General features: G+C 36.2%; 1 protein-coding gene across 5 annotated transcripts in view; it reads left to right on the plus strand.

Moving 5' to 3' along the window:
• The window catches only part of Arhgap15 (Rho GTPase activating protein 15), a 611,414-nt gene that overhangs the window by 67,492 nt on the left and 528,137 nt on the right, over window positions 1-15,785 (plus strand). For all 5 annotated transcript variants that reach the window (XR_004118571.1, XM_031370150.1, XM_031370149.1 and 2 more), the window contains exon 3: window positions 8,237-8,305. Coding sequence is in view for 4 of the 5 variants with exons in the window: in XM_031370150.1 (XP_031226010.1) it covers window positions 8,237-8,305 (69 nt within the window). In the remaining variant the exon portion in view is untranslated. The remainder of the gene's footprint in view (window positions 1-8,236; window positions 8,306-15,785) is intronic.

Genomic DNA, 15,785 nt, shown 5'->3' on the forward strand with positions numbered 1-15,785 from the left:
CTCTCTCTCTCTCTCTCTCTCTCTCTCTCTCTCGTTTCTTTCCCAGTGAACTGAGTAATTCTGTTTTGCCATGTGCTTCCAACAGGATGTGCTCTCTCACCACAAGCCTAGTGCATTGCAGTCAAGTGATAAGGGACTGAAATTTCAAAGCCCTGACCCATAACAAACTTCCTAAGTTAATTATTGCAGGTGTTTCATTATAGAGACAGAAGGCTAAACACTACACATGCAGAATCTAAAAAGTCCATCATACAAAGAGAGTGGTTAGCTTTAACAGAAATAAAGAGAGGGAGTGGTTAGCAGGTGGAGAAGTACAGCTGAATAGAAGTTACTTCTAAGATTTTGTAGTACCTTAGGGTACCTGGGATTGACAATACTTATGTACACATTTCAAAATGGCAAACAAAAAGAAAATTGAAATCAATGTTCCCCAACGATGTGAGAAATATTCAAAATAATGAATACATCAATTACTCTCATTTGATCAATACACACTGTATGTCCAAACTAAAATTTTATACTTTTGTCCCATAAACATGTGCTATGATTCTGTATCAGCAAAAATTTTAAAACATTTAGGAGAAAATGAGATTCAAAATATATGTAAAACAAAATCTTAGGTGCTCCTCCAGAAATAAAATATCAATAATGAAAATAAGACATGAATATACTTCACATTCATGAAATATAGGCATCTTCAGTCCTTGGTTCTTATGATTATTTCAGTCTATGAAGAGATAGAAATTGTGGTCTTTCAAGCTTCACCACAATGGTGCCTCTCATTCTGAGAAACTTAGAAAGAAACATTTTACTGAAAACGACCCCTATGAGAGACCAGAGGGAATTCTATTGATCTGAAGCAAACCAATGGCTAACACTGTATACAATTAATTTATATTTAAATAAGATCAGTAGGTAGTCTGATTTCCTGTTTGAAAGAAAACATATGCTTGGGATTAAATAAAGCAAGGAAAGGTGTTAAGCATTTGAAACCATCCCAGAGGTGCTGCTCTCTTTGGCTATTTTGGGGTCAGGAAATTATGGTTACATTTATCTGTAGCATGTCTCAAGGATCCCTTTAATTTTTCTCAGGGGATGAAAGACTTAAGAAGCAGTGTCATATTTCTCACTCATATTATACAATAAAAGGAGGATTAAGGAGCAGTCAAATGTCATGTGTGGGGAACAGATTTGGTTATGAATGCCCACTATGACATTTGAATAGTACAGTGGTCAGGAAAAGAAAACATATATGCTAAACTATGCATCTATCATACACTAATAAGGTAAGAAGTCAGATAGGTTGATCTTTCATCGTTTTATGTAATTGCCTACTATTGAGACTACTGAAAGATTTATTTATGTCACTGCAGAAAACTTCTAAGTACTGGATAAGCTTTCGCTGTCCACAGAGTTACAACACATTTGGAGCATGAGAGGGTCCAATTCCGCCATCTTAGCCTTCTTTCTGCAAAGCTAGACACCACATCCATATGCTGTAAAGTAGTCATCATTTAGTCTGTATTTATTATTTGTAAACAACTAAATTTTTACAAGTACTAAAAATATCAGCCACGTCCACACATTCCCAAAAGAACCCGCTAACGTTCCTCAATTTCTGATTGTGATAGTTTTAAGAAGCTGAATTTGGCAAAATACATGAAAATTTGAATATAAGACTTAGGATCCACCAAAAAAAATTTCTTGAGAAACTGTGAAGATAAAGACTAAACTTAACCACAGATTTATTTCTGCTTTTCATCCACGTATCCAGGGAGGTTGCTAATGGGAGGTATGCCTCAGAAAACGCACATGTCTGTGAAAACCTTGGAACGTACTAATGCTTTTCAAGTGATTTTATTTCAAGTCTAAGCCACAAGATATAAACTTTCATCAAAAATGGTAATCTAGTTAAAATCAGAGCTGTGTGGAATGTTTCATGTTTATGTATAACTTCTATGGTAGACCCTCCCACACAGGGGAAATAATGTGCCCAAATTCTGTTATTTTTACAGTATGCAATATATCACAGACTAATCCCACTCATCAGCTTCATGTGTTTTAAATAGATTCTAAAAAATGAAAAATAAATGAAAGAAAAATGAAGAATATTTGAAAAAGTAAATTTTAAATTCCACTTGGAAGCTAAAGATCTGAAAAAAATTATAGCGCATTCTAATAAGAAAAGAGAGGGATTTGAAGGAAGCTTGCTTTATGCATTCTGAGTACCTCATGTTTCTACTTAACCTTCCATAGTTACAGAGCCACAAAAAGGAGAAAGGTCTATGTGGTGATCATGAAGGAAAAAATGCAGGTTTGATCTAGAATTGTTTAGTCATATAGATTAATCTGATATTGATTTTAAGAGAATCCAAGTCACAAGACACTTGCATCTCAATTGCTTTTCAATGGGACCTACTAAAAACCATTCCCATTTATAGGCCATTCAATAGGAAGGTACCATCACTGAGTAAATAGTTTGTTCACCCAAAGAAAGATGAAACATGACAGCATTTTTCTTCTCCAAATGAAAGGTTGACATCAACTCAAATATTCATTATCACAATTTCACTCTTTAAAGAGGTAGGATACAGAGATAAAAGGAGTTTAAAACATAATCATGCCACTTCAACTGAAATTAATATGACATTCTTAATAAACAGGCTAGAGACTTGAAATATGCAGCAGTGGGGGGCTAGAGAGTAGGGGGAATCTCTAGAAAGTCCTAGAGACGTGGGATGTGAGAAGCTACTAGAACTCAATGGGGATGACATTAGATGAAATGTCCAATAGTTGGAAGATAGAACTGAAGAGTCCACCTCCAGTTGAAAGACATGGCCCACAGTTGAGGCAGAGGTCCACCCACTCATCTTCAAAAAATTTTAACCCAGAATTGTCCCCCTCTAAAGGAAAGGTAAGGCCAAAAATGGAGCAGAGACTGAGAGAAAGGCTACCCAGTGACCAGCCCACCTGAGATCCATCCCATATGCCCACACTAAATCCTGACACTATTACTGAGGCCATATTGTGTGTGCAGACAGTAGCCTGGAATGCTGTACTATGAGAGGCTCTCTACCAGTAGCTGACTGAGATAAATGCAGATACTTACAGCCAACCATTGGTTTGAGGTTGGGAACCAATATGGAAGAGTTAGCAGAAGGATTGAAGGGAATTTCAACTCCACAGGAAGAATAACAGTGTCAGCTAACCTGGACCCCTCAGAGTACCCAGAGACTAAGCCAGAAACCAAGGAGAATATATGGGATGGTTTGTGGCCCTGGGCACAGGTGTAGCAGAAAAATGCTTTGTATGGCCTCAGTGGAAGAGGATGAGCTTAATTCTGTGAAAACTGGATGCCCCAGGGAAGAGGGATGCTGATGGGAGTGAGGTAGGATGATTGGCAGATGGAGGAGGAGCACCCTCACAAGGCAAATGGGGTGAAGAACTTGGCGAGGCAGACCAGGAAGGGTGGCAACTTTTGGAACATAAATAAATAAAATAATTTAATTAAACAAACAAAGAACCCCCAAAATAAAAACAAAAGTAAAAGTAAAAATTGAATAAACTAAAAGACACATTAAAAACAAACAAACAAACAGGCCAGAGAATTGTCAGGCTTTTATTTGCTCAGAATTTTGAAAATAAATTCCAAAGTTCATGATTATTTCCAAGTAGAATTATAAGATGATATTGAAAATATTTCATATCATTTCAGTATTTCCTGAAACATGGCATAAGTAACTTCAGATAAAGCATAGGTGTGTGAAACCAGTTGAGAACAACTCCCAGGGTCTCCAAGAATTACTCTTTTTGCTGTATTCAAAGTAGAAACATTTGACAACAGAAACAAGTGTATTTTAATGACCTACTCAGAACTTGCTGAAACGATATAACAAACATGAAGGTTGTTCTGATAACACTAAATAAGGATATCTACTGTCTTAAACTGTCAGGTATATGGGGTATCCCAAGACAACTTACCAAACCACACAGTAACTCATCACTCATAAATGCCTATAAGGGAACTATGAAATTGCTTATTATTTGTACTACAATTTTGGAGTCTTTTTCCCTCTAAACTTGTTTCATGAAAAGTTTGGCTGAACCCAAACTTTTTTCATTGCATTTATTATTTCAATTAAGTATGTCATAGAAAGACATTCTGATATATCCTAATTTCTCCTGATATCTACAGGTAGCAATTAGCCGTTACGGATACAGAATTTTCAAAACCCTAACTCTGAGTCAAGCTGATGTGGTTTGGAATGACATGTCTCCTTGCTGTCCTGGGAAGACTGTTTCAGCAAAGATGAGTGATGAAAATTCTCTATTTTCAACACTCTCATAACCTCATAACTTGGTTGAACATGACAGATCAGTAGCTCATTGACTTGAGAATGATCAGGAGTATTACCTCCCCCAAAGAAGTATTAAAATGATTTATAACAGGTTTGAAACTGATTCTAGCTTCCCTGTTAAATGCATGAAAATTTATAACTTTGACTCTCTCTTAAATGTCTACCTTAAAATCATTTTTCTCTGTACACTTAAAGGACTCAACTTTTCAGCTCATCATGACTTTACAAGCATATATATATATGTATATATATATAACATATATTAAAAACATACATATACATACATTAAAATTTAATATACATACATTTATTAAAATCTTCAATAGTACCTGGCAAGTTGGTATTCCATAAATGTTAACATAAGCTGTTATCTTTTCATTCTTTTGCAATTTAAATTTGGTTTGGCTAGATCATGAATACAGTGGTCCATTTCAAGAGAAAAGCAAGTGTGTGTTCAGAAATGTTCATTTCTCTCATTTTTCTCATTAGCATTTATTTCAGATTTTAATCATTGGCTTAGTATATGGGGTTTTCCATATTTACTTCCTATATTGTTTAATTTAATTTTAACAGTTTTACTTTAAAGTAAAATGGATTACTATTAGTAGTAAATGACTTTGATATGATAAGCTTTCTACCAAACCTTAAGACTTAAATAAGAATAATAGGAGATAAATTGCCATAACTATAACAAACTTACTACTGTTAACAGTGAGAACAAAGCAGAACTGGAAAGCCTGTCTTAGAGGTACATGTTCTCCGGGTGAATGACAGGCAGTATTTAGGTGATGATGGGCCACTCTCCTGACCACAACCTACTAGTGATGGAACAAAAGAGGACATGAAGTAACACCACTGACCAGGTGTCATGTCTCAACTTTGGGATTTATTGCATACTTTTATCTCTAATGATCAAAGTACTTTATTTTCCAGGTAATTGACATTCACCCCCAAGCTGTAAATACAGTTGGTTTTTAAGGAAATAAAAATGAAAGTTTCTATCATTCAGGAATCTTCCATTAATACATGTAAGCATGGATGAAAGTATAGTATAGTAAGTATTTCGGAGATGTAATTCTAAATGTAAGACATCACGAGACAACTTTCTACTTATTTAAAGAACTAAATACCAAAGGATTGCTTCTCACTGCCAAGTTGTAGGTAGCCGCTGTGAAGTTGAGGTTTACAGAATTCCTGCCATTGACTACTTTTGCATTCAGCATCCTTACACACAAGGTCATGCATCGTTACATTACTTTAGTGTGTACTGTGGCTATACTTTTGAAGTAATGCCACCTTTCAAATTCTCTAAACCATGTGATGGTTCCAAGAAATAGGAATTTCTCATTTATGCAAGAGAAAGCTGTTTTCTACAGGAAACTCTGAAATTTTCTCTAAATATAAAACTATTTCTCCTCCCAAATTTAAAGTCAAATAGCTAATGGAAGTAAACTTTGTGAAGCTAGGTAGTTACCTCCACTCGATGATCTTCCTCCCATACAGATTACTAGTTGGATATTGAGTCCTAACCAGTGTTAAAGACACAGAGAATTTGGAACAAAGTCTGGTTGATTTTTGTCTCCTCGCATTCCATTAGCTTAATCTAGTCAAATGACAAGCTCTAGCCATCAGATAACCTACGTATAGGTTCAGGCATACAATATCTTCTTTCCTTACCTCTCTTGTTTTGTATATATTTTCTAACACTTAGAAACACATTCATCTACCTAACTAAAAAAGACATCTTCAAATCAGTCCTCCTCCCCTAGTCATTTCTAATCAATATACTCATTAGATTGGCTTACAGGATAAGACCCAACTACTATAGCAGTGACTGTCTGAACACATGACAGGCTGAGAGCTCAGCTGTCCCGCCAGTCCCACTCTATTGCTGATGACCTGGAGTATTCTTGAGAGCTGCTGATCTTCAAGCTCACCTTGGAAGGTTCCAGAAGCTGGATTCTGATGGGAGCCACAGTGGCCACAACAGTGGGATGTAAATCTATTAAAAGTCCTACCAGCAAGAGGCCCAGCAAGTAGGCAACAGCATCGCTTCTCCAGTGGACCCCTTGACCTTTAGTCCACAGGCCAAAGGTCTGACCCACGGTTCAGAGGTTCTTCCCTGACCCACAGTTGATCCTCCCTGGAAGTACCTTTACTGATTAGGCCAGATATGTGCCTCTTAACTAAATTGCACATCCAATCACACTGAAAAAGAAGATAAATCATCACAACTCCAATTCATGAGGCTCTATTTCCACAATCTTTGGTGATAAATATTTTTTTTTATGAAGTTACAGTTTCCCTGAAGAGCTAAATGAGTTTGAACTTGAAATTCAAGTTATCTGCTTCACTTCATTGGCCACATTTAACAGATAATGGTGGGGCAGAACCAGGTAACAGGAAAAATAGTAAACTATATTCTGCTAGGCAGTTCATGTGAGACCTTTGCTGTGGTGGAAACCACTGCTGGCATCTCTGCCTGGGAGAATGGCTCATGCCCAGAATTCTATAGAGTCTTTGTCTGCTTTCTGGATGTGCTTCCCTGTGCATCATGTCCATCCTTCCATCCAGATACCAGTTTGACAGTAGAGAGAACTATCTCAAAGTTTGCTTTTGTTATATATTTATTTTTTTGTGGACTAAATATGGAGTTCCAGAATTATATAGAGTTTCTGGATTGTAGGCCCAGCTTCTAGTTTCTATGGCAATACAATTACCTCAAAATCGTCATAGACATTGATCTAATTTCCTCAGTCTGTTAAACATTTCTTTTTCATACCTAATTAAAATACTGAGACATACTTTATTTCTTTTATCCACTTCTTTCTTTTTCTCCCTTTATCTTTCATGTAAAATATAAGGTAATCTTATGAAATCCTTTAATCTGTCAAGCATATTAAATCATAAGATCCCCCTCTCTGCTTTAATGATGGAATTTGCTCATGATGCTTCTTCTGGAGAAAGAACAATAACTTTCACTCTACTTTGCTCAAAGACAATATGTCATGCAACTTCTGTGTATTTAATGGCATCTGAACAATAAAGGAAGATGTTCGATTAACACAACACATATCCAGAGAATTATGGGCTGGCAGCATAAGCAATACATCATGTTTTAGCATGAAATATTTTTCCCAGTTACTGCATTTTAAGATGCTGAAATACAAAGATATAAAATATTTATTTTATTATGTTTTGAGTCTGTTAGCTGAAGAAAAATGTTTGTTTGAATAAAGCATAAGTTCAGCTTGTCTCCTCTCCCTGATGCTCCAGAAAGCTTGGGAGTTTGAAGGTGAAGGTCTATCTGTGGCTTGGTGAATCAGTCCTCTGGAAGTTTCATGTTCATATGATGGGTAGTTGAAGCTGGTTTCTCGACCCTCACTCCTCATCTACTAACCACAAGATGGTAAAGCCTCTCCTTAGGATACATTGTATGGAATAATTTAAACTTCCTCATAATATTGAAACTATTGTCCATCCTAAGAGTTCCGACAGAGATATGCATATCATTTTCGTGTTCTAGAATGCAATGTTATGTAGTGGCACTTACATCATATAATTTGGTAAGAGCAGGTGCAAAGGTCTGGTGATGTCCAATATTGTAATACTGATCTCATTAATTGATAAGAGGAAATTCAAGGTTCAGAAGAGTATATAACTATTTTTGCAGCCAGCCATCTTGGAATATAAATTTTATTCAAATTAATTAACATCTAATACATTATTCATTTTACATATATGCTATTATCATTATTTGATTGCATTTTAATATGTTCATTTTCATTTGCATATTGACTAAATTGTGCTCATTAAAATGATTTTCAAATTTGTAAAGAAAAGCAATGTAATAGTATCAAATGTCAATGTGTTTGCAGATTTCCCGGCACAGAAGGAATCATTCACAGCATGTGTTGAAAGATGTCATCCCACCACTAGAACATCCAGTAAGTGACGAATTTTACTATAGTCTTGTACTCTTGGATCTACTACTGCAAAAAAGTTGCCTAAACTCAGTAACTTGAAACTGCACACATAATTATCAGACATAGTGGGAGTCTAGAATTTACGTACCTTTTATTAGTGCTTAGCTCCATAACAGTCAGGGGTTACAATTAATCTGTCACTCAGAACTGGATCATATCTAGATGGCTGACTGAGGTAGTGTCAAACTTACTAACACAGTTATTGATGGGATTCACTTCTGTAAGAAATCTTGGATGTGAGTGTTCTGCATCAAATACTATAAAACTTGGATTTAGGACAAGAAATTCAAATATATGTGTCCTGTCTCCACCCAGTTAAATCTGTGTTTACACAAACACCCTCTGCTCTACTCCAGGAACTTAGTGGCCTGGAACAAGACCCCTCCCTCCTTCTTCTTTAATTTTTTTTAATGTGCCATCCGTTTAAACCTGTAGATATGTTCCTTTTCATGAAATGCCATCCATAAAGGATCTGCACTCATAAGCTAATCACTCCACATCTCCTTGTGCAGTTGGGTAAAATGTCCATTTTGTGTCTACTAGCCTACAGCATCACTTTTGACTCAAAACTCTCAATGACTTCTATTCTCCCAAGGGTTGAAGTTAGAAAGCAAACAGAAGTTCCCAAGTCTTAAAGATCCAGTTACCTCATTAATACAACCTCCTTCTTCTGGCTAATTCTGCTCCAACCAAAGTAGTTCTTCCTTTGAAATGCTATTTCACTTGTTCATTGATCTGTCCAGAAAACTGTAATTCATTTGTGACCATTATATTTAAGTAATATTGTGTAATTTACCTGCTATTATTCTTATATCACTTTTTAAATTGAGTCTTGGGTTGATATGAAGGCTCATTGGGTAAAGGTGCTGTCAATACACTCAACCTGAGTTGTACATTTGGGGTACATGTACTAAAAAGAGAACTGACTTCAGCAATCTGTCTTCTGGAATCCACCTAGGCACTATGGGCATGTATGCTTACACATATACACAAACACACACACACACACACACACACACACACTCACAAAGAATAAATATAAATTTTAAAATAGAATCTTGTTTAATGTCTTTTTACTCCCTTATTTTTACCCTTATTCAGTATTCCTCTTAAACTGCACTAACTTTTATTCATTTCTCAGCTCATTGGAAGGTCATGTTAGGTAGAGGAATTACTTTCTATGTTCACTCTTCTATTTCTGTGCTTCTCATGATTGCAAGAGTACATGGGAACTCTGTAAGTATCCTTTGAGTATATGGTGTAGTGCAAAGATAATGACTTTGGTTATAAGAAGAGCTACATTTCACTATTTTCACAAGTGTTCAAGTACTAATTACTCATTTGTTCTGAGACTTCTTTTTCACTAAAAGTAATAAATAAAATATACCAAATTCACCCATCATCACTATCTCCCCAAACTGCTTCTCTCCTCCTCAGGTCAGCTCCAGTCACAACAAACTTCTCTATGTTTCAAATGTCTTTTTTTTTTTTTTTGATGTTTATTTTTCTTACCACCATTTTCATAAACTGTCTGTATGTGTCTGTTTGTGTCTGTGTGCATGTATGCACACATGTTAATATACACATATGTGAGAGTATATGGGCACATATACAAGCAAGCCATATAACCAACTGAGACATCTCTTCATCCACAACCTACCTGGTCAACTTATGAACCAGCCTCTCATCAGTCATGTGACCACCTACTTCTCTTTGTGACCACACATATCATCACCTTGGCTTTGAAAGGCCACCTCTAATATTCTTTATGTTTTTCACACAGATCATAGGAGGGCAAACTTTAAAGCAGTATTTTCAATATGTCATTTTCCTTATCCAAACAAACTAGCTTCCTTTCACTTACAACATCAAGTTTATAGAATGTGCTCATGATCTTGATTTATGTTATATATTATCTACTCCCAAATACACGCACACCCTCAAGCCAGTAATTGAAGTATGATTGAGACATAGCTTTCAGCCTGAAGGAACTTGAGTTTTCTCTAGTAATTATGGAGCTTTCATCCTATCACATGTTCAAATAGTGCTATGCTGTCCACTCTTATTTCATGGATAATAGACTTGCTCCATGGTTGCACTGTAAATGCCTGGAAGAGAGGGGCTGTGACTTTTGCTCACTATGTTATGTCCCGCTTCCTTGTATATTACTTTTGACATTATTGTTTGGTCTGGAAAAGCATGTTTGCCCATTGATATAACACAGATACTAAGGGTTTAATAAAATGTTGGTTCAAAATATGAACAATATATACTTGTTATTCAAATGAAGTTCAATGTTTTCAATATTGAAATTAGATGTATTTATAGTTGTTTTTTGAGATTATCAGTTTCGTAGGTTTTTTTTCAAGAATAGAGTTTCCCTTGTAGCCTTAGCTGTACTGGAACCCTCAAACTCAGAGAGACCCACCTGCCTAAGCCACTCAAGTGCTAGAATTAAGAGCACGTGCCACCACCACCTGTCAAAATGATCAGTTCTTAACTTTACTTTTTTTGTCTTGCTTTTGTTTTTTTGGTTTTTTTGTTTGTTTGTTTGTTTCTGGTTTTTTTCTTTTTTGGATTTTGAAGACAGGGTTTCTCTGTATAGTCTTGGCTGTCCTGAAACTCACTCTGTAAACCAGGCTGACCTCGAACTCAGAAATCTGCCTGGATCTGCCTCCCAAGTGCTGGGATTAAAGGCGTGCACCACTTAACTTTACATTTTTAAAGGGAATTATTTCCATGACTTCTCAAATTTGAAGTGAGTTTGCCCTTGTATAGTCCGCTTTCCAAGAGCAACTTGGATTTGTCTCTTTTCAAGATAAACAGTGGTAAGATTACTTCCTTCGTTTTTTATCTCCTTTACTGAGTTATAACTTATATGAAAAGAGCGTTATGAATGACTTACTATTTCACTCTTAGAACTTAATATAGAATTTGGCACATTGTAACAGCACAATGAATAAGAAAATAAATATATACAAATAATTGTTCGTGTATACATATATAAGGCATATATGTATACATGTACATATATGCACACATATAAATACACAAATGTCCATGAAATTATGTTTGAGTAATATTTTAATAATACTTGAGTAATACATCACAAATTTTTACACACAATATAACTATGAATTATGGAAGTTAAGAATTTTAATTATGATTATTTTCCAATTTAAATAATAACTACCATCCATTTTTCTTTTTTTTTTTTTTTTTTTTTTTTTTTTTTAGATATTTTCTTTATTTACATGCGAATTTCTCCTTTCCCAGTTTCCCCTCCAAAAAACAAAAAAACAAACAAAAACAAACCCCTGTTGCCTCCCCCCTCCCCATGCCTGCCACCCCGCCCTCTCCTACTTTCTGGCCCTGGCATTCCCCTACACTGGGGTATAGAACCTTCACAGGGCCGAGGTCCTCTCCTCCTATTGATGATCGATTTTGCAATCCTCTACCATACACATGCTGCTTGAACAATCAGACCCCATCCATTTTTCAATTTCATAGTCATGCCTACATAACAAGCATAACCTAAGCTTAGATAGACCTAAGCTTAGGAAAGTCAGAGATAGTCTTCTTAATTTATCTTCCTAATATTATAGTTATATTTTTATTAATTAACAAGTGGTAACCTCTCTTATCTTTGCAGTTTCAATTTTAAAAGGAAGAAAAAAATGTGATACTTTGGAAAGTGACATCGAAAAGAAATAATAAACCAAAACATGCAATTTTTATGTAAGATTCTAGTTTGTAGTCTCTCTACAGAGATTATTTCCCTCCATCTCCACATACACACAGATACACATAGCCACTACTTCCACCAACTTTTAAAAATATCAACTAATTACTTCCTGGTCCTGATGTGGGCTCCCCTACATCCTCTCTCTGACCCTACACTTAACTTACTCTGTCTTCTGAGCACCTGGAACATTCAACACTTCCTCTATGACCTCTATTGCATTCTTACTTTTATTATAAAGGCAGAAATGCCATCAGTTATGTAAACTCCCATCTAGAGAGTAGACGGTCATGCAGAGTAACAATGAAAAGAACCAGGAAGTTTTCCAAAAAGCAAATCTATACATTTTAAACTATCTAGTTACCATTCATGAAGACGTAATCTAGAGGACACAAAGGTTGCTTTAAATCTGTTGAATTTGAACTCTTCATCTACCTACAGTCTTTCCCACAACTTGGGAAATCTCTCCCTGTCTCCATATCTCCTCCTTGCCTCTGCACAGCAGCCAAGTCATCCACAATGCCCCGTTGTCAGTATTTTTCAGGACATTCTGTTATGTCTGAATGTACCAGAATAATTTGGAACAATTATTTAAATTCCTTGAGTCAATATTATTATTTATGTTTATGTTTTTAACATATAAATTCCCATGGGTATTTACTTTCAAAACATTGTCTGTAATGTAAAAAGTCTCACTTCTTTTACTTTAAATATTTTTAAGAATCATGAGACTACAGTTTTGGTTACAGCTTTTCAAATTATCTATTAGGTCTACCCCAATTTGGAGTAAAATGTTTTATTTTATAAAATGAAAACTGTCATTGCCGATGCTCCAATGAGTACATTTTTCCTTTGTGGAATCATGCATTTTTTTTATAGTCCCCATATAATAGAGCTGATTGTAATCAACATGAGTAATTAAAAGAACAACACATGTATTTTGACAGTTACTTTCGAAGCATCCCTAATTGGAGTCTAAAAATGCTCACAGTGGCCCCAGTTCAGGAAGAAATATGGCATTAATGCCACACAGATGCATATCACAAGGCTTCAGTGGAAGAAGCTAGGATCAGAGCAGGAACTCTGTGATTGCTTAACATAGCTATGAAGCAGTGACTTTAAACATGAAATATACTAACACAAAACTCTGATACACTTTGCTCATTTGTTTCTTGATCTTCTATTAATATATTCCACATTACTACTGTGCACGAGGCCCAATTAGTTTCAAGGCACTTTCCCCCTAAACAAAGATTCAAGAAAAAATAACTCTGATTATTGCATGTTAAATCTTTATAGTCTTTATTTTTATTGAAACATTGTAAGGCATGTCTATGGATAACCTTGCAGGAGTCGAAAGCCTGTGGTGGGTTTTAGAGAATTATTTGCTTCCTCCTGAGCAAGGAGGATTTGCAGGGCAGAGCTCAGGAAGTTGTCCTGGCTCAGAGCAAATCAGGCTTTTGCAGATAAACTTAAGTCACAGGTGTTACCTTTTCAAGCACGATATCATTCTGTGAATTAATTAATACTTGCGGGGGCTTTGAAGATGAAATGTATTATGAAGATATTGTACTTCCTTGTTTTAAAGAAAAAAAAGTCATTTTGTAGGACTAATGCTATTGACCAGCTGGTGTTTCTTTAAGTTGGAAAGACAAACAAAAACCTCTTTAATCTTTCAAAATGTCATTTCGCTAAGTTAGAGTTAAGTTTGGCAAATAATATTGTTTCAAAAGTTAAGGTAATAATAAGTTATATAGTTGAATCATTTTATTATAGAAACCATTTCAAACTAAATATTTCATTTCCTTAAGCAGGAATATGCTTATTCATTCATGCATCTGTCTAGGCCATGGGCATTAAGGAAGAGGGTTAGGCTATGAGATTGAAAAGGCATGGTCTTTCCTGGAGAAAGACCTATAGACAAACAGAAGCATCAAGGACCAGAAAAAGACTTTGTTCTACACTGGTGGCTGTGGAAGAGGAAAGACTTATATCTTGGAATCATCAGTCATCATACAAGTACTCTTTGAAAGTGACATTTAAAATAAGATTTGCACCATAAGTAGAACCTTGGAAACAAAAAATGGGAACAGGAAAGAAAAAACAGCATTCACCAAAAGATAGCACATTCAGGTTATCAATAGAACAGGTTTATTTCAACTGTATTTGAAAAATTTCAAGATAGCCATGATGAGGCAGACATAGTGGAAAATGCCTGTAATACAAATACCTGGGAGGCAGAAACAGGAAGTCTGCAAGTTCAAGGCCAACCTGGAGTATACAGAAGGATCCAGACCAGCAGCCAATCAGAATTACGTACCCTGTATATAAGAAAAACAAACAAAATTCCATACTGACTGGAACGTGATGATCAAAAGAGAAGAGCCACGGTGCCTGTGCAGAGGGAGCATTCCCCAGGGGAAGAAGCTTAAATGATGGGAGGAATGGTAGAAGCCCTGAAACCAGACTGTGGTTAAATTTTGTCTCCCAGCCATGTCCCCCACTTATAATTCATTTAATTCTAGAGTAGAGAAAACTGTACACACACATCAACCAAGACTGTTAGAATTGAGCAACTCTCTCTTCACAGAGTGAAATTAAGTTATAACACAGATGAATTTTAATAACAAGGTGCTCTGACAGCCAGGAGAAGGAAGGCCATGCTCTGCGAACTACGATGATGGTCAAAAAACAAGTAACACTGAAAGCAAAGACAGTGAATCAGAAACATATTGAGAGTTGAATTCTAAGGAAAGCCTTCAGAAGATGGAAGAAAGTTTTCCAGATTCATAGAGATCCTTCCTAAACCCATCTCCTAAGCAGAAGCTGGATTTCTTGGTAGTGAATGAATGAGACTTGCTGGCTCCAGCAGGAAAGGCTCAGGATGAAAGTTCATGGGAGATCTTAAACATGAAATGCTCTAATGTCATTTTCAAAATGATCTTTTGATGAGTTAGTGGTAAAGAATGCAACAACACAAGGATAGCATTTCCCTTGAAATACACAGTGGTTTAATAAGAGGGAGGGGGCGAATAGCTTGGTAAAACATAACATGCACTTCAACAATCCCAGTGTTTAGAAAACATTTAAGGGCTACAAGTGGAAACCTAAAGTGAGACATGATCCCACACTGTCCTCAGACAAGAGGAGAGGGTACCCACATGAAGGTGCACTCCACACACATACTAAAGAGTGCAAAAGATCTGTAACAGTAAGTGTCATCAAAGCCAGTCTGTGCAGCCAGATCAGCTTCTCAAGAGTTTGGGGGTTTGTTTTCATGATGGGTGACTGGTTGCTTGCCTTTTGTTTCTTTGAGACAAGCTCTCACAATGATGCTGCCCTGGCTTACCTGCAACTCACTGGGTAAAGCAGCTTAGCCTTGAACTGGTGGGTTGATCTTCCTGCCTGTTTCTGCAAGTGCTAAGGTTACAGGCATTAGCTACCACCCCATGCTTCAAGAACTTCTTTAGGAATGCATAGCTGTTTTGTGGAATTTGCCAGTGTGTGATACACAGAACTAATTCTGCATGGCTCTTTATGTGATCATTGCATTCAGCTTGATAATTTAAATGTATGTATACACTACGTATTACAGATTTACATGAGGTAAGCACATTGTATCTGAAGGCATCATCCTTCAGAGAAACTCTCATGGCTTCCTTCATATATATCATGCCATCTCTCTCTCTCTCTCTCTCT

Source organism: Mastomys coucha, unplaced genomic scaffold (genome assembly GCF_008632895.1).
Source record: "Mastomys coucha isolate ucsf_1 unplaced genomic scaffold, UCSF_Mcou_1 pScaffold15, whole genome shotgun sequence".
Taxonomy (NCBI): Eukaryota; Metazoa; Chordata; class Mammalia; order Rodentia; family Muridae; genus Mastomys; species Mastomys coucha.